Source organism: Ctenopharyngodon idella, chromosome 11 (assembly GCF_019924925.1).
Source record: "Ctenopharyngodon idella isolate HZGC_01 chromosome 11, HZGC01, whole genome shotgun sequence".
NCBI lineage: Eukaryota > Metazoa > Chordata > Actinopteri > Cypriniformes > Xenocyprididae > Ctenopharyngodon > Ctenopharyngodon idella.
In genome coordinates, this window is record NC_067230.1 from 22,903,132 (window position 1) to 22,922,549 (window position 19,418).

A 19,418-nucleotide genomic window follows, 5' to 3' on the forward strand; every position below is an offset into this window, starting at 1 on the left:
GGTGATTTCACAGGGCTTGTTATGAAAAGCTGTTTTATTTTGCAGAAGATTTATTCCACTGTAAATTAATGGTAAATGAATGTTTGTCGGTTTTAAACGACATTCAGAAGACCTGTGTGGCATAAGTGTGGTTTAATGGTGAGGATTAATAATTACATTTAATCATTTAGCAGATAAAAATGTCTGCTAAATGATAAAAAGTAAATGTTAATTACTGTCTATTCAATCTCTGATGTCACTGTTTCACTGTTTGTGTATGATAATATGTATATTTTATGTGCTTCTGTTTCTACTTACCCAAAGGTAGCCCTGAGGAAGTGAAGTGCTCGCCGCTGAGAAACCGAGTAAAGCACACTGAACAGGATTATGAAGAGCAGCCTCCAGCTATAAAAAAGAGAAACATTTTTTAAATTCTTACCTAATGACTCGACCTGAGAACTGAACATGCAATCAATAATACATAAAATAGTCAGCAATTTTTTTTCAACAAGTTTCGTTACATTTATTCTTAAAACAAACATTTTTCTTCAATATTTATTATGCTATTTGAGTGAAACGTGGTGCTGACAATGCCAAGCTCACGAGTTGTGACTCCCAGGTAATGCATGAAATGAAAAGAGTAAGTCACTTTCGATAAAAGCGTCAACCAAATGTGTAAATGCGGAAAAAAAAAAAAAAAAAAAAAAAAAAAAAAAACACCTTTGCTTCACAAGTACATGTATCTCATTTTAAGGTTGTTTAGTTATTTTTACAGGAAAAAGAAAAAATACATAGATTAAGAAAATGATTTTATGATTACAATGAAGCAATGTGTTTCAAATCAAGTAGTGGGTGGCATATTTACAGAGACCATAATGTTGCGTGATATCACGCCATATTAACAGACCACAAACAGCCGCTGTTTGGGAATGTTTATATTTATTGTGAAAATGAAGGCTAGGAGAGATGGCAGAAATCACATCTAATTTAATTAGGGAAAGAGGGGGGTTTGGTATCTATGAGGACTGAATATTTTTCATGTTGCCCCCAGTGGAAACTGGGCATCAATTGCTAGCTATTTCCAGTAGTCATTTCCCAATTTCCCCACTTTCTCAAAGTGTAAATATAAACAGGTCCAAAATAATGCTAGCAAAATGTCAGTTTCAGTCAGTCAATAGCTCTGCCTCTCCTTTCTCCAAACCACTCCCTTCTCTTTGCACAAGTATACCAAGTTTCCTCTCTCATCTTTACTGTTTATCCCATTTTTATATAATTCGTCCATCTGCAGTGACAGAAAATGTCTAATTTGTAATTAAATGCCAGTCATGGCAGGAGCACATATGGCAGCCTGCGGGCAGCAGAACTCGGCTGGTGGAGGGAAGGGACAGACTGTGGCTTCTGAGTCACTTGAGAACACTGTTGCTCAGTGAGGAGCACAGGCAATCTTCACATGTGGAGATTGCTTTGTCTTTGTCCATTCTCCGATGAATAGCAAGTGCATTTGCCTGAATATCTGCCTCAGTCGCAGTCCCCCAGGGTCTAAGACACATGCTACATGATTCCCCAGCAACACATTTATTCTGGGTTCTCAAACGGCACTTTGCAGGACTCCTGTCCAACTGAAGAGGTAATATACTGCTTCTGGTGAATGGTGGCCCATCCAGAATGCTTCTTTTTATGTATGGAATTTCAAACATGCCTTGTGGCACTTCATAATAACCTGTCAGAGAGTGAAGGGTTATTTTAACCTCAATAGGTCTATGCTTATTATACAGTGTGGGCAAATTCAAATGCATAAGATGCTAAGAGTGTATTTAAATGACTGGCCTTGACTTTAAGATGCTATAAAACATGCAATTATGGGTACAAGGTATCATCAACATCAACCTCAGTTTGCTCATCCCATTAAAGAGATTGACCAAGAACAAGGAAGTAACAGATCTCATGTTTGTACTGTGTTGTGTATGTGTAGTATGTGAAGTAATAGAATAATTCTGGTTCTGATTCTTTTAGCAATTTTAAAGAACAAATAGAGTTGAAACTATTGGGTGAACTATCTCTTAATGAGTTCAGGATAAGACCTGATTATTAATCATAATAGTGTCAATCATTCAAACTCAGTTCACATTGTCAGTGGTTCATAGTCAGCAGCTCAGCTCGAAGTGACTAAATACTCTGAAAGGCCATTTAATTAGCATCATAATACCTTATTCCACTAAGCCTCTTGCTCAGATGCAGGTGCAACACCGGAGATCCCAATGGGAAAAGGAGAGCAACCGCGGAGAGATTTGATGGAAGACTTCTGTTTGGGTGCTCATCTGGGGAAAGGGCACTAGGTGAGCTAATTAAAGAGAGATTTGTTGATGAAGAAAGAGGGCGGCCACACAGCTGCTGGCCCCAGTGACCCACTGATCTACATGCTATCCACCCCACCCTTCTGGGTGACAGGCATTATGCCAGCTCCAGGTGGTGAGTATCCTTTCCATAGGCCATGAACTCATCTGGAGGAAACCCATATTATTTTCCCTTGCACAGTCTATCCCATCTGCAACGTGTCTGCATTTAATCCTGTAATCAATGCACAAGGATAGTCTGTCACAGCATCTAGACAAACAGGAGAATATTTTTAAAAGGCAGACATTGAAAAAAATGGAAGTGAGGAAGATTTTGGTGAAAAGTTTTCAATGTTTTAACCAAAAAGCAAGACTACAGAATTGTTCACTCGCCTTGATATGCGGAATAATAAAAGAAACCAACTCATCCACTCAATTATTATGAGTCATCAGGCTTGAGGAGTGTTAGGGACAGAATTCTTAGAGCAAAACAAATGGAGTGTTATGCTTTGAGGTGATTTTCTGTGACGGCAATCAAATCTCTATTCTACTTGTGCTTTAAAGCATTTTAGATGTGATGAAAACTACACAAAAGACTCTCAGAGATAACAAGGAATTGCAAGTAGTTTTGGTCTCCTTTTATGACTCATAAAGGGACCACAACTCAAAGCAAAAAAAAAAAAAATTGTATAAAACGTTAAATTATATTTATGTACTTAAAGTGCTCTATTTTCATGCACTAATTTTGTACTTAATATACTAAAAATTGTTCTTTAGTACTTTTGAAGATAATCTTAAGAACATCTAAGTGTACTCAACTGTGCTATTTTGAGACACCATGAAATATGAACTAAAATGTGCTTTTAATATACTATCTCTGTATTTAAAAAATATATTTAGTTACAACTTGTAGTACACTATGGGTTCAAATGTACTATAAGTGGTAACTAAATACATTTTTTAAATACAGAGATAATATATTAAAAGCACATTTTAGTTTATATTTCATGGTGTCTCAAAGATGTTCTTAAGATTATCTTAAGAAGTACTAAAGAAGACTTTTTGTATATTAAGTACAAAATTAGTGCACGGAAATAAAGCATTTTAAGTACATTATAGAAATGTACTTTTTTTTCCACCTGGGTTATATTTTATACTTTATAAGTATGATGTCTAAACACATTATTAAATCACATTATAATGCCACTTTTACAAGATGTAAAATAAGTCTCTGTTGTCCCCAGAGTGTGTATGTGAAGTTTTAGCTCAAAATACCCTACAGATCATTTTTATAGCATGTTAAATTTGTCACTTTTTGAGGGTGAGCAAAAACGCTCCGTTTTTGTATGTGTTCCTTTAAATGCAAATGAGCTGCTGCTGTCAAGAAGAGGGCGGCGTTTCAAGAGCTTGTGTTAGCAGCACCGATTACCTCATGCAGAAATGTTAGAAACTGTTCAGCCTTTTATGTTCAAAATGGAGTCCAACAATGATGGAGAGAATCAAGAAGAAGTGACAACATGTAGAATGCAACATGCATATGAATTTATGTAGCTGATGTGGAGTTAACTATCTTAAAGTCATTGATTAGCATATTCTGTCATGATAATCTATAAATCGCTCAAGTGGGAACTGTTGTAAGATGCCTACAGAGCCAGAGAATACATGCTGCATGAAGACAGAACAGGTATAGTTTAGTTTAATTACGGTTATAACTTGTCATGTTGTTATCTTGCTTTTATGACATGCTATTGCATTTGTGTTACATACTGTATTGCAATAACATGGCCTCACCCCCTTTGTTGCGTGTGACTAACTTTGCATAAATAAATGGAATCTGAGATATATAACCCTGACCCTAAACGCGATGTTCTATAGCCCCACCAATAGGTGATTCGCCAATTAATTTGACTGACTTCAGTAGAATTCAAAACTTTCTATCCACCGTTTCTACTATTTACAGTTTGTTCTGTATGTTTAGTCTGTTAAGCCATAAAAACCTAAGTTACATTTCAGATTAAAACAGACAAATGGGTGATGCTCTCAAAGATACCAAAACAGTGCATAGTTCATCTTTAACTCCACCACACATTAAAACATTTGGCTGAGCTGGGACTCCACAAGACCATCATTAAATAAACTCTGGTTAACATTTAATCCACAAAGCTTGGCTAACATGAAGCGTAGCAAACGAATAAAAGTCTAGCCTGAGTCACTAGAGCAAAGAGGCACTTCACTCCGATGAAAGAAATCTCAAATCCTCCTGACAACAGCATCACAGGCAGCTCCCACATGCTAACAAACACTAATAGAACTCTTCTGTTGGTTATTAACTGATAATTGCCAGGCTTTAGAGCCCTCTTTACCACTTCTTCACTCTTAGCCTCAGGGTGAGGCAGGGAGAGCCAACATAGCACAATAACAAAGCGCCAATGCTAACCTGATCACAGCTTGAAAAGCAAACTGCATTTGTATATGTTTGACAGACTAAATCAATGCTAGTCATGGGCTCATGCTGTATCGTAGCATTCACGCTAATCCTTGTGGTGTGGAGGAGAGCTGCAGACACTAGAAACCCAGAGAAACACTGCATAATGCAAGGCTGACATGAGTGTGTTTAGCATTCTGCTTCATTGCAGGATTAGGAAGAGGGAAATGGGAGTGGATTAGCCTATAGGAATTCAATACACGTGTGGGAAAGGACCAGTGACAGGGCGGTGGGACTAAAGCACTAGAGAGGTTGTGGCAGTTTAGCCTCAATGTGACTAAATGAATATAAATCGCCCCAAATCCCACCCTCTGAAACAATGACGCTGACAGTGACATGTTAGTTGTTTTCCAATATCCCTTGGTGACTAACGCAGATGGACGAAAGGATCAAAGATGAAATGAGCTGCAAGTGTTATGATTTCATGAGCTGGATGAAATCCAATCATTTAAATTTCACGGACCGAGATAAGCAAAGATCAAAGTGTCAACCTGCTGTGCTATCTATTATGCATTTTGCATAGAATATTTAGAGTAATGCGAGCAGAAGTATAAGTTTTCAGTTGGACCTCTCAAATTTTAGCCCTCCAGTTACTTGGTGTTGGGTTTACGAGCTGGATTATGGCCTGTGGTATACATATGGCTGAGGTATTGAGTAACATATGCAAATTGCAAGGGATAGTTCACCTCAGAAAGAAAATCCTGTAATCATTTTCTCCCTTGTGTCATTCATATTATGAAAGTAAATGAGAGCTTGGGCTGTCAAGCTCCAAACTGACGAAAAAGCACCATAATTGTATCATAAAAGTGGTTCATACAATTCACGAACTATATTCCAAGTCTTTTAAAATCATATGATAGGTTTATGTGAGAAACAGACTGAAATTGAAGTCATTATTCCCTGAAAATCCTGATATCTGTCTGCGTTTTCTTTGGCACATTCATGAGACTAGCAGTGATGACAAATGACTCCTTTTAGGTGAATAATGACCTAAGATTTGTTCAGTTGCTATGGTATTATACAGCTTCAGAAGACTTGAAATATGATTCTGATTTTTTTTTTGAAATTTTGAAATTCTGACTTTTTTGGGGGTTGAATTTTTGGATCTTGACAGCCCCAGTCCCCAATTCATTTTCATAATAAAAATAAATTTTGTGTGTGTGTGTGTGTGGGGGGGGGGGGGGGGGGGGGGGGGGGGACTATTGAAGAATAGTATTTACTACACTGTATATAGCAGGTACACTGTACACTGTAATACACTGTATTTATTGCCTGTGACAGACAGACAAAAAGCCACATTTGTGTGGTGGTGTCCAGGTTTTACACTGGATAAATTAATAAAGCAGAGTAGTGACACATAACCTGGCAAGTATCTTCATTCACCAACTTGCAACACAGACCAACTTGTTAAAACACACATATGTGAGAGATGCGGAATGGATAAAAATAACAAAAAATAAAAGAGGACTTGAATAAGCCCATTAATGGCATGTTTGAGTCATGCTCTTAACAAACTATGTTTTATTTCCTCTTTCCATATTGTGAATAATAAATGTGCCTCATTTTAATTTGCTTGTTAAACAATGGAGCCTAACTTATTGTAATAATTATTTGACATAGCCTACTTTTACACTCAGAATTATTCCTTGGCATCCTCACCATAGACATAATCAATGTATTTATTATGTCTATGATATATGATATTAAATACTAAACTGCATTTATTTTAAATTGTTTACGTGCTTGAGGTATGCTATTATGTCGTGTGCAGAGTGATGTTAACATTTTAGCTAGCGGGTGAGAGAAAATGGCACAATCAAAGATTCTAAAGAGGAAAGTTGACAGCGAAAATAGGGCATACAAAGAAGAATGATAAGACAACTATGCTTCATCCTACCTGGTTTGCAAAGCTGGTGTGTCTTATCTGCAATGAAGTTGTCACTGTTTTCAAAGAATATAACACCGTGTCTACACCGGACGCGAGCGGCGCAATATGACGCGTCAAAAGATAATAAAACCCATTTTGATCAGTGATATTGTCTACACTGGATGCGGCGCGGTGCGACACGAGTCACGCGACAACACATGCCCGACAGTAACGGTCGGTTTGTCGAGTTCAGAGTAGACAGCTTTTAGCTGTTGTGGCACATTGAAAAAAAGTCACGTCTGGTATAAACATGGTGATAATATTAGACGGCACCACGAGACGAAGATTTATTTCAGAACCAGCCGCTATCAAAATAATCTGGCTGCGGGCGTGGGCCAGATATTATTGCTGGCGGGCCAGTTTTGGCCCGCGGGCCATCTATTGCCAACCACTGGTATATAGGTTTGGAACAACATGAGGGCGAATAAAATAATGACCAAATTACAATTTTTTGGGTGAACTATTCACCATTTATTTATTTCAACATTTCTTTCTTCATTTTCTTTTATATAATATGCTATGGTTTCTGCAACAATTGATTGAAAATTTCCACATTAGTGCTAGGCAGGATAGTGCTGCGAGACATTTAGCATATTGGTGTACCACAGCACCACCTGACATTGGCAGGACATCACTAAGCAACATTCATATTCATGCAGGCATTGATATTTCCCTCCTTATGTCCTGCTCAGTCATTCTGCACTTTGTCATGCATCCAGCTAATGTGATAATCCAACACATCTCTTCATCCCTGCCCAGCACAACTTCTCTGACATGGCGCAACAATCCCGGCATCGTTGAGATGAAAGCGATGGACGGTTCTGCAAATAATGGGCTTGAAAAAATGAGTGGAAGCCAAGAGTTGTCTGGAGCATATAAATCTCTCCGTCTCCATATCTATCTCTCTTTGTTTCCTTCTTTCTCTCTCTACCAAGCGGAACGTGTGCACAGGGTAAAGTGGTGAGCCACCAAAATCTCCGCCAGCCCTCTGGATCTAATTGGAGGATGCCACTGCAAGGGACCACAGAGGGGTGTGACGAGAGGGTATCTTTAATCCCCTTGATCAGATGACATGGAACACAGAACAAAAGGTCCTCAAATCCCTACTGCGCTGAGCGGCAGGCAATGTCACCAAGCTGCCATGCTGGCCCACAGAACGTTTCCCAGGCTTTAAGCTCCACTTTTAAATACCCCTTCATCCTGCACAGCTGTGCCCCCAGAAAAACTGTTTAAAATTATTCAATTGATTATAATAATTACAAGAAAGAAGATACTAATCAGGTGCTGACAAGGGAGTGGTAACGTTAGATAACCAAATCTCCTGCTTCACTTTCAATTCCAGTACATTTCGCCTTATCAGCCTTGGGGGACAGGTAAGGTGGAGACATACCCACATTAATGGCGGTGGAATGCTAATGAACCACATTTAAGCAGAAGACACAATGATCCAAGTTGCTTCGGGTTCCCTGCAGAGGCCGAGTTTACACTGCGGCAAGCATGCAAAGCGCTTTAATGTTGATGTGCAATTGCCGCTTAATTTGCAACGGCCCATGTGGGGTGATCGGTTGAAGAAGACTGACAGCATAATTAGCTCAGAAAAAGACAAACTCAATTCACAGAAATACGATTCCCAGATTAAGTCCAAGATTGTAAATGTTTTAGTTCCCCGTGTTAAACAATTACTCTCAAAATGTTCCCATACACCACTGAAAGTATGGGAAGCGTTGATGTTTAAATTAACTCATTTTGTGCACTCTAAGTGTTGCTCCTTGTCATTATTTTAGTCCCTGCCCTTTGTTTTATCCACAAAAACACAGGGGGCGTGAAGAAAAGGGGTGGAGGATTAAACTGTGACTGCTTACTTTAGATGATGATTTCCAATAATTAGCAAGTAACTGTCAAAGCTACAGATCAACCCCTTTGCAGATGACCTCGCTCTCAGACAGCACTGCAATGCCACCTTCAGAATGAGAAGAACAGATCCACACTGCCCTCTACTGCTGGATAAAGTTGACAATATGGAAGCCAGGTCACACTTCTGTGCTGCAAAACAGGAAAATCTGACAAATGTGAACATCTCATCCATCTGAGATGGACTGCTAATTTAGATTTCTGCTATTTTTCAAAATGAGAATTAAAAGTATTTTTTAGTAATTTTGTCTTTATTTACTCACCCACATGTCATTCCAAACCTGTACATTTTGAAGGAATGTTCCCACTGTTGTCCATACAATGAGAGTCAGTGGGGACCAAAACAACATTGGACCCTTTGACTCTCATTGTATGGACAAAAAGCAAATGATAAGCAAAAGATGGAAGCTTTGAATAAATTTGTCAATGCTCTGAATAAAAAGGCATTTTCGGTGTTTCTTTATCTCCTAATAAGTCCTAAGTCCTCTATTTACACCATTTCTGATGGCCTTCCGATATCTCAAGTTCACTTGAGATATCATTACGATCTAATATAGCTCTCATGACTGAAGGGGAGAACAAATGGTCTAGAGCACAAAGCCAGAAAGGCATCTGGGCTTATTACCGAATTGGCCTTTCATAGAACAAGATCTCCACACAGATGGTACGATAGCCTTGCTGCCATGGGCTATTCACATAGCATAATGTGGTAAATCCTGGTCACAACCCTGAGGCAAGCCCATAACAGATATGTCACCGTGCTATTGGGCTGTTTGGTGCCTACTGCAGAGCACTGAAAAACCCTGGGCTGCTTGCAAGAGTCTCTGAGCCTAGCTGAATGGTTATGACTACAGGAAATATTGATAAGGTAAGGGGAAATTTATGACCAGGCAGTCAAGGAGCTTCTGGCGATGGTACCATATGAACTACCTGACTAGACTCAAGGTTGGTAGGGGAAATGTTAAAGTGATAGTTCATCTAAAAATGAAAAGACTGACATCATTTACACAACCTTTTGTGTTCCACAAAAGTCAGTCATACAGTAAACATGAAGGTAACTTATATTATTAAAAGAAAATGTGCTCATATCAAATACGGCACCATTATAAACGCTGTGGTCACAGATTTTTTGCATGTCTCGTGACCAAACAGATTTGACATTATATTTAACATGATACATATAATGACATCATATTTCATTTGAGAGCTGGAATAGAGGGAAAGATTTTCAGTGAATAATGACACATACTTTTTTTTTTTTTTTTTCTTCACACTTTCTTCAAGTCATCTGGACTCTTTTATACAGTACAGTATGTATAACTAGGGCTGTCAAAATTGTGTAAATTTCTGGGATTAATTTTTTTCTGTTTTACGTATATTTAACACAATTAAAGGGATAGTTCACCCAAAAACGAAACTTCTGTCATCATTTACTCACCCTCAAGTAGTTCCAAACCTGTATGAATTTCTTTCTTCTGCCGAACACAAAGGAAGATATTTGGAAGAATGTCAGTAACCAAACAGATCTCGCCCCCTATTTACTACAGTGGGAAAAATAAATACTATGGTAGTCAATGGGGGATGAGATCTATTTGGTTACTGACATTCTTCTAAATTTCATCCTTGTTTTTCAGCAGAACAAAGAAATTAATACAGGTTTGGAACTACTTGGGGGTGAGTAAATGATGACAGAATTTTCATTTTTGGGTGAACTATCCCTTTAACACAGCATACATTTTTCTCTTGCATCCTTTAACTAAATTACACCAATGAATGTCGACAGCCAATGATTCATTCAAATGCTATTAAAGTATTCAAGTGCAATAAAACGCAAAAGAGAACTCAGTTCAATACTGCGTGCTGTACCCTAAACATGCACACAGAAAGCCGCTTTATAGACACTTAAATGGACAAAAACACTAAATTCTGAAAATGCCTGTTTTTGGCTAGTATCCCCGTCTTAAATGAGTGTTGGGAGAAAAATTCTTCAAATATTTGTTTTCTGCAAAATAATGAAATTGATACAGGTTTGAAATGACATGAAGACATGCAAATTACACAATTTTAATTTTTGGGTGAACTACTTCTTTATATTTTTCTTTCTTCTGCTAGTAATGCTCTATTGCCTGTTCAAAATATGACTGCTGTCAAGAGCAACACTCGTTACTTTTGAAGGTTGCAATGTTCAACACCAGACATGACCAAAGTCCCCCTCAGAATAAGAGATTTTGAGACTTTTTTGTTGCATGCTGTCACCAAACTGTGCAATGGACAGTGACAAGCTCCAGTCGTGTGTCGGGAGCTTCTGCTGAGTGCAGCGATTTGAAGCCTTGTCCGAGACGACAAGTTTATATCAACACTGGTGACAGGTGCTCTGTGATCTTGACAAAGAAAAGGAAATCAGATTTACACTTCCTGTCCAACATAATCCAAATGTGTTGAGGGCCCAATGCATTCGCCCTGCCTGAACTCTGCAGATGAACAATTGACAGATTAGGGCAAAGCTATTTGAGGAAAAAAACAAAAGCGCTCTTAATTAATTACACTGATCCTTGGCGATGAAGGGGCAGATGAAGAGGAGGTTAAGCTATCAGCAATTAATAGCAAAGCCTCAATGAAGCCTCCTGGATTTAGCTGTAAGTCTTGTTGGGGGTTTTAAAATGCGGCTCAACATACTGTATACGTGTTTGTATTTGCAGGCAGGATATATTGCAGCATAGGAAAAAAAAAGTGTCGCAGCAGTCCAGCGGAGATGTGAAGGAAAAAGCTTTTAATCCATGCTGTGGTGTCTGTTCTTCACAGACGAGGAGGAAGATGAAATGCAGAACTCACAGAGGGATCGAAAGGAAGCAGAGAGAAAAAAAACGCAAGCTTCATATATGCACAGAAAATACTGCAGAAGGCATAACCCTGTCTGATTTTATGGGGGGATTCCATGCTGACAAAAAACAAAGGAGAAAAAAGTAGAATCAACAGAGGGCTGCCATGTAAGGGGAAGGGCACCTTTCTCCAAGACATTTCTGATCTATATTTCATGTGCTTTCTGTCTTGGTCTCATGTGTTGAGCATCAGCTTGAGATGTAAGTTTTCTCTTTTTTTCCTTCCTCTTCCTGCTGTAACAGCTTCAAGTCATTGGTGTCATATATCAGTCCCCCTCCAAACGGTGCTATAAATAGACTCCATCCACACATTCACTATCGCAAGAGATGTCATAGTGCCATCTCGTCAGCAGTCAGTAGTCAATCATTGAGTACTGGAGGTATCATATTAGTTATGGACTACAAATGGTCCACTCTCAAGCTAGCAGTATGCTAGCAGTACTGATGGAATGTAGACAGGAAATAAAACAAGTACGTCCAGACCATGTCAGAATTCACAGTATCAGTCTGAAGGATGCAACCAAAGTGGGAAATTCACTTTTTGCCCACCAACCACAGTCACTATTCAATGCCCAATTTTACCAGCCATTTGATTTTCCATTCAGATGTATAATATGCTGTAAGTAAACAAGTCACACTGGTTTTTGCTTAGGATCAGTGATGCATTAAGCTTATTGCTTGAAGCCCATAGCTGCTTTTAAAGACTTGAGCGACTATTGACAATCAAAACACAACCATGAGTCACAAAAATAGCATTTGAAACTGCAAAAATATCCAAACTAAGTTAGACCGGGCACGTATCCTCAACAATAAGCTGAAGAAGGCCCTAGTTTCTGTAGACACGCTTCATTGGACAGAACCATGACATGGGTTTAAGTACTATAAAAGAGATTTAGAAAACATTTCTCTATTTTCCCCCCGTGTTAATCCCAAAAAAAGAAAACAGTCAAACCTGATACCTCCAAAAAATCCTTTTTCCAGCATGTCTTCCCACACTTCAAAGCACCCGGTATGGGATCTCCACGGTATTAAAAAAACACTCTCTTAAATAAGAGCCATCTTCTCTCCATCCTAAAGCTTCATCGGGAAACAGATTTTGTTTCTTTCTCTTCCCACGAGACATCTTTATACTTCTCAGTACTTCTAACGTACAGCTTTTACAGCTGAAGTAGAATTTTAGTAAAGGGTTTTTAGCGTGTTAAGGGATAGCCAGGCTTCCATAACATCCACATGAACGCTACCTGGTTGAAAACGCGATAAAACCAAACTCCAAATCTCTTGAAACACAATCCAGCACGTTACACTTCACAAAGCTAAAAACTGACTAACTTCACAGCTAGAACCGTGGCCTGGCAGTTAGCACACGTCTATTCCCCCTTTTTATCGCCTCAGTATCTCTCATCTGTCCGCATGAATAAAAATGCCAAAAGGGTCAACAAAATGGAGTCTTGAAGGATGCAAACATGAAAATCTACAATCTGACTGCCTAAGATGACATATGATTTGACATATGAGTTCAATCAAGGTAGGTTTAACATCAGCATACAGGTTAGGCAAGAATATATAAACAAAAACGTCACTCCTCTTTACTTAGTACTGCATTTCAGGAACAATAAAAGCCTGTTTGTGCAGTATTACAGGATTTTCGTAAGGCTTAGAAGTGGGTCAGATATTGCCTGGTGGACTGGTTAGGGGTGGGACAGAGAAACCCCAAAAGATCCGCGTCAGAAGTGAAAGACCTGATAACGGTTATCTCCTCCGCCTAACAAGTCCACCCACCAGGCTTACAAAAACAGCAGAACTGTGTGTGCAGATCAGTTGTTCATGGTGCGGTGATACAGAACTTCTATTTTATTTTTGGAGACGACGAGTCCCCCAACGGCTTTTATCTTTTGATCTTGGTCTTCGAGTGCCCCCTTTCCAATCAATGCACCAATGAATGTTCTGCCAAGCACATCAGTTGCCCAAACCTAAAAGTAAGACGTTTGGAGGCCTTGGCACTGGCTAACACATGCTACCCAGTGGTAGTGGCAGTTGAGGAACAAGGTTGGATAGATACTTACAGTAATATAGAAGGCATCTCTGCTTAAAGTGACTTAAAGTCACTCACTTTATAACCATCTCACCTCCTCAAGAACCTTCTTTTCAACAAGACATAGAAGCACAAGACTTTACTAAAGACAACCATCCATAACCGGACCAAATTTCATACTACAGTTAGATAGCATTTGGATCTGTTCAGATATGTCTTGAAAAAGGATTCCAACATATTCAAATTAAATTATATGATTTACCATAACCTTTCTATGTTTTTTTTTTTTTTTTTTAAATCGATTGTTATAACTGAACTTTTTTTAAATTATTATCTTAGAGATTACACTCACAAAAAGTATTTATAGCAGAGCTAGAAAAAATATTGACTGTAGAAATTCCATTGACTTTTGAAATCTACTATATTTTAAGCATTAAAATGTATAATTTGTATAATTTATCATTTATGAAAACTAGAACTCGAAAAAAAAAAAAAAAAGTAAATACTACAGAAAATCCTGTGACTGCATTAAATACAAAAATGTCCATGACCTTTTAGGATGTTATCGATCTTCATAAATTTTCCAGGCCTGGAAGGCACACTTTTAAAATGTAAAGATATTTCTAGGATTATGCAGGAAGTTTGTTCATAGCTTTTTAGAACAACTTCGTTTGCCCCAACCCAGATAACAATTCTTGTTAAAGGTGGCTGAATCACTGCAGCTGGTTTTCACAAAGCAATGGCACCCTAGAGTTTGAGCCAAGAGAAACACAATTTAAAATAAATAAATAAATAAAATAAACTCCTAAGCAGCTGTGGAGAGAAATGATGTGGAAAAAGTATACCGTCGATCTGTTTGTCAGAGCTCCAAGCTGTTGCAAAAAACGCATGATCAAGCCATTTTACCAACAGCCTTGACTTCCCATCTATTGGGTTGCAAAAAGCTTAATTCAATGTAGCCTGATTGATTTATTCTTGGGTGTCCCACAGTCATTAACGTAATTGCATGATCACTTTATAACACCCTCACATGGTGACTGTGGTAATTTGGCACTTAAACTCACCATTCAGGGGTAAGTCACCTAACTTTGTTAGGTCTTAAAATCTAGCCCGAAATATCATCTTCCAGACAGTAAAATTGATTTCATTCCTTTTTGACTGACTCTGAAGCCATTTTATTCCGTCTCTTACCTGAGTTCACCATTTGATATATGAGGAGCTTGCCGTTCTTAACAGCTCCTATTGATCCACAACCTCCCTCACCAACTAGTGTGACTGGAAAGCTTCCATGTCACCTTGTAGTTCCACAATCCTGGCAATGTTCCCGTAAGATCATCCCATGGTCAGACTCTGTCTGTGGAGGTTGCTTTTGCGCGACTTTAATTTCCTAGCTAAAAAAATGATTGTATGGTATACAGCAGTTTCTAAAAGTACTTTGTCTTCGGGAAAGGAACTATAATCTTTTTTTCTGCTCAAGGGAAGTTTCTGATCAGCTTTGGGACGTCAAAGCAGAAAAAGTATGCTTTTTGTAACTGGAAGTGACTCACCTTCCATTCCTGGGCTTTGGAGCTGAAAACAGGCATGCGACAGGCCAGAAGTGGACACCAAAATGGAGCTTTTGTCTTCCCATCAACCTCTGCAGAGAACCAACCCGGTGTGTTTTCGTCTCCTGCAAAAGATTAGGTTATATTTGGCTTAGTTTATTATTTGTTCTTCTTCCCAAGCAGATCATGCGGAGTGACATCACATCTCATATGTGTATCTAATTATAAAAACTGAAGCATTGCACTAGTTAAAATGTTTGAGGCTCCCGGTGTGCACTCTCTGAAGATATTTTCAGTATAGCAGACTAATGAGCCTTCATAAGTCTCATTCCTGCAGCAGGTGTCCATCTCAGCATGTGAAGCAGCAACCTCCAGGTTTCAATTAATGTCTAAATTCTGGAGGCGTGGGCCACCTAGGTCTTCCCTCACAGCCACTTTGACAGGTGTTTACAATTGCAAAGCACAATACAGGCCTGCCAGCAACCTCTCTCTATAAAAGCAATTCAGTAATTACCTATCATGGCCATCTTACACTTGCATAAAAATGTCTTGTTTTTCTGGTCCCCTGCGTCTTTGCGAGCGCATCAACTCAAAATTAGCCCCAGAAACCACAAAAATAGGCTACAAACAAATGCAGTCAGATTGGACTCAGCTCATTTGTTTTCACAGTGTGAAAGGTACGTGGCACGGTTTGACGGCCAATGTACCATAGCCATATCAACGTGCAAGTCAGAGCGGGAGACTTAAGGGCCAATTAGCTTGAGTTTAGTCTCATTGTTTCTCAAGGGCTTCCAGATGATTTCTTTCAGATTTCATCGAAGGTGTACAAACAGCCAGAGTGTGACATCTCTGTATATCAGTGCTTTGTGGTCAACACACACTTAAGGGGTGTTAACGCTTTGATTTTGTCTCCATTTTCTCTCCACTTACAATGGACCCGACTCTCTAAAATCAATGCAATCAATGGCGTACTTCAGAAGGTCGGACTTCTAAAACTTCTACTTCTATTAAACCTCTCAGATAGACTTCTTTCACCAGTAAGTACAGTAAGTACAGTAAGACTATGGATAAGACCACACAAATTCTTAAGATAATTGCAAACACCTTGCAATAATCCCCTTTCAATACTTTAAGTCCAGAAATGAGAATTCTTAATCTAATCATTTTATACAAAGTTGATCCTTACTGCTATGGCAAATCTATGCATTATTTATAAAAGTATTAAAAAAAAAGTAAATGAATTTTTTGAAGGACAAAGGGAAAGAGAGAATTCATGAAGAGGATGAACTTTGGTTACGAGAAATAGGATTTCTCCATGCCTTTACAGCAGTGGTCACACTATTAGGATAACTTCTAAAGGAATATTTGCATATCTGTCAAAATAGTTTGGCTGATGTACATGATAATGGCACTGAAAGCAGTGCCAGTTGCATGTCGCTATTCTGAAATAGAAATAGTACATAGAAAACACATAATAATAGTAATAATAATAATAATTATATATATACACAGTACATAAGTACTAAATACATATAGATATATAAATATGAACATATTACAAATATTATACAAATTAATATTATGAATACATTATAAATCACACACATATAGTTATTATTATTATTATTATTATTAGTAGTAGTAGTAGTAGTATTAAGGATACACAAAATAACTTTAGAATACACATTCATTTTTACCTCAAGGATAAAATAAATGTGACCCTGGGCCACAAAACCAGTCATAAGGGTCAAGTTTTTGAAATGGAGATTTATACAACATCTGAAAGCTGAATAAATACCGTAAGCTTTCCATTCATGTATGGTTTGTTATGATAGGACAATATTTGGCTGAGTCTGAGATACAACTATTTGAAAATCTGGAATCTGAGGGTGCAAAAAAAAAAAATCTAAAAAATGAGAAAATCACCTTTAAATTTGTCCAAATGGAGTCCGTAGCAATGCATATCCACTCACAAAAATGAATTTTTTATATATTTACAGTAGGAAATTTACAAAATATCTTCATGGAACATGATCTTTACTTAATATCCTAATCATTTTCAGCATAAAAGAAAAATCGATCATTTTGACCCATACTATGTATTGTTGGCTATTGCTACAAATATACCTGTGTGACTTTATGACTGGTTTTGCAGTCCAGGGTCACAAATGACGACTCCAATGATGTCCCCTTCTCCTGTCCATGCAATTTAGTGAAGATCATTATTATTTTGCTGTAAATTAGTGGCATGAAGAGGGGACATAAAAACTCAAGGTCAGAAATTGTATAAATCATTGTATAAATGTGATTGATTTGGTGTAAATGGGAAAACTACATATTTTTTTTTTATCATGTCAAAGCTTGTTTAGAAATATTTTAAATAGAACTATAAATGCATATATTGTTTATTATTTTTTTAATTATTTTTTTTTTTTATTAATACATTGAGTTTACAAAACATTTTGTGTGTGTGTGTGTGTGTGTGTGTGTGTGTGCGTGTGTGTGTGTGTGTGTGCGTGTGTGTGTCTGTGTTTAGTGTATATCCTCAAACATCAAATGTGGACACAAACAACACTTCTTATGGAATAAGTACTATACTTTTTGTGATAATGATCATGAAGAAGTGTTTGGTCTATTAGTTTTTGCATTCTGGAGTTAACATACAGCCTTCTGAGAGTAATCTGATGCCAAAAATTGCAATCACCACTTGTTCTGACAGATTGTTTATATACACAAGTCTGTTCTCATTTATAATTAGTATGTTAACTATCACACATAATGTAACAAAGAGGAAAAACATACGTATAAAAGCATTTTACCAACAAGGTTTGTCAAACAATATTTAAAATGCAGACTCAAACAAGTCTGGCCTTAGAGGACAACATGGTTATTTCTGCTTCAGTGAATTGCACAGACGAGCAGGGGTCAAGGTTTGGCTGGTTACCTTTAGCAGTTAGTCCCACTGGTTCTGCACCAAGCTTGATATCATTGTTTCAGGTAAAACATCAGCTAAAGAGCACAATATGATTTTTTTCATAAAAGTAAATGGTATCCAGGCATGCATCTTTCTCTGCATCGGTGCTATCTTGTAAATAAAACCCTGACCGTCTTGATTGTCAGACAGACATAATGAAAGCAAGGCCCTGATGTCTTTAGACAGATATTAGGCCTACCTGCTTTTCATTCAATCCGGCTGTTTATATTTTCATAGCACAGCGAAGCATGAAAGCGAATTCTACTAACTTACAAAAGCATCTAATCCTTCCACCCACATCTCCTTTCCTTTCAGGACCGAATTCTCTATATCTTCTCATTAAATAAAACTGTTATGCCATGATCTTATCACTTGTTTGCCCTTTGGAGGGATGATTGAGGAGTGTAATTCACTTCTAAATCACTGTAATTGAATTCTAGCTGTCAGTCAACCCTACTTGCGCGTCATCATGTTCACTGTTTACCTGCCTCGCACTCCACTCGCATACTGTGACCCTTAAGATAGCTATTAAATTAGCTAATGAAATGTGCTCTTCGCCGTTTTGTTTTTTTGTCAGAAAAGGTCAATATTCCTGTTTCACACACCTTTAGCCATTAATAAATACCCAAGTTTGTCCAAACATACATTATCAAACTCTCCAGAGAAGAGTAAACACTGGCTTTTGCTGGTGTACTAGGATGCATGGTAGCATTGACATTCAGCCCTTTGAAATATATTAATAATGAACAATAATTGATGTTTCACTCTCAATAAATGCTGCAGTGGCAAGTTAGATGAGACATTAGCAATGTTGAGGCCTGTCTTATGCCCCTGCATAGCAAGGGCTAGCACTGCTAATGACTCCGGCATAATGCATTCTGCCCGCAATACCCTGGCTAACACAATGCGAGGAACAAGCCAGAACTCAGCAGCCAAACACACTCCCTTCACTCCCTCATTAACAATGCAGCAACCATCATTCTATTCATGTTGTGTCGTAAAACTCAAGCCGCTTAGCAAAGGATAAGCAAACAAGTGTGCACCTCATCAGGGAGGCTGGGGTTTAACCAGGGGTTGCTCATTGATAGCCGCTGTCAGAGCGTGAGAGAAATAGAGACAAAGGAGAAGCAGAAAGTGAGAACGGAGGTGAGAGAATGATGGACAGGAGAGAGGATTTGGGCTGGAGGCTAACGGGTATCTCTACCAGGCAGACACTGGATGATAAACAGGGATAAAATAAAAGTTAAGGGTATTTGGAATACATCTGCATATAGGCAAAAAGCGCACACACACTCTCAGATAAAAGTAAAAGAATGATAGGAATTGGGGCTGTCAATTTGTTTCAGACAAATTG

General features: G+C 38.2%; 1 protein-coding gene and 1 long non-coding RNA gene across 10 annotated transcripts in view; one reads left to right on the forward strand and one right to left on the reverse strand.

Annotated features, from left to right (window-relative positions):
• Window positions 1–2,442, forward strand: part of LOC127522113 (uncharacterized) — a 63,810-nt gene extending 61,368 nt beyond the window's left edge. The window contains exon 5 of the long non-coding RNA XR_007932526.1: window positions 304–2,442. This is a non-coding gene — a long non-coding RNA (uncharacterized LOC127522113). The remainder of the gene's footprint in view (window positions 1–303) is intronic.
• The window catches only part of arhgef10la (Rho guanine nucleotide exchange factor (GEF) 10-like a), a 136,265-nt gene that overhangs the window by 30,349 nt on the left and 86,498 nt on the right, over window positions 1–19,418 (reverse strand). For all 9 annotated transcript variants that reach the window (XM_051911700.1, XM_051911696.1, XM_051911702.1 and 6 more), the window contains 2 exons: window positions 15,094–15,215; window positions 298–384 (listed from right to left, as the gene is read on the reverse strand). In XM_051911700.1, coding sequence (XP_051767660.1) covers window positions 298–384; window positions 15,094–15,215 — 209 coding nt within the window. The remainder of the gene's footprint in view (window positions 1–297; window positions 385–15,093; window positions 15,216–19,418) is intronic.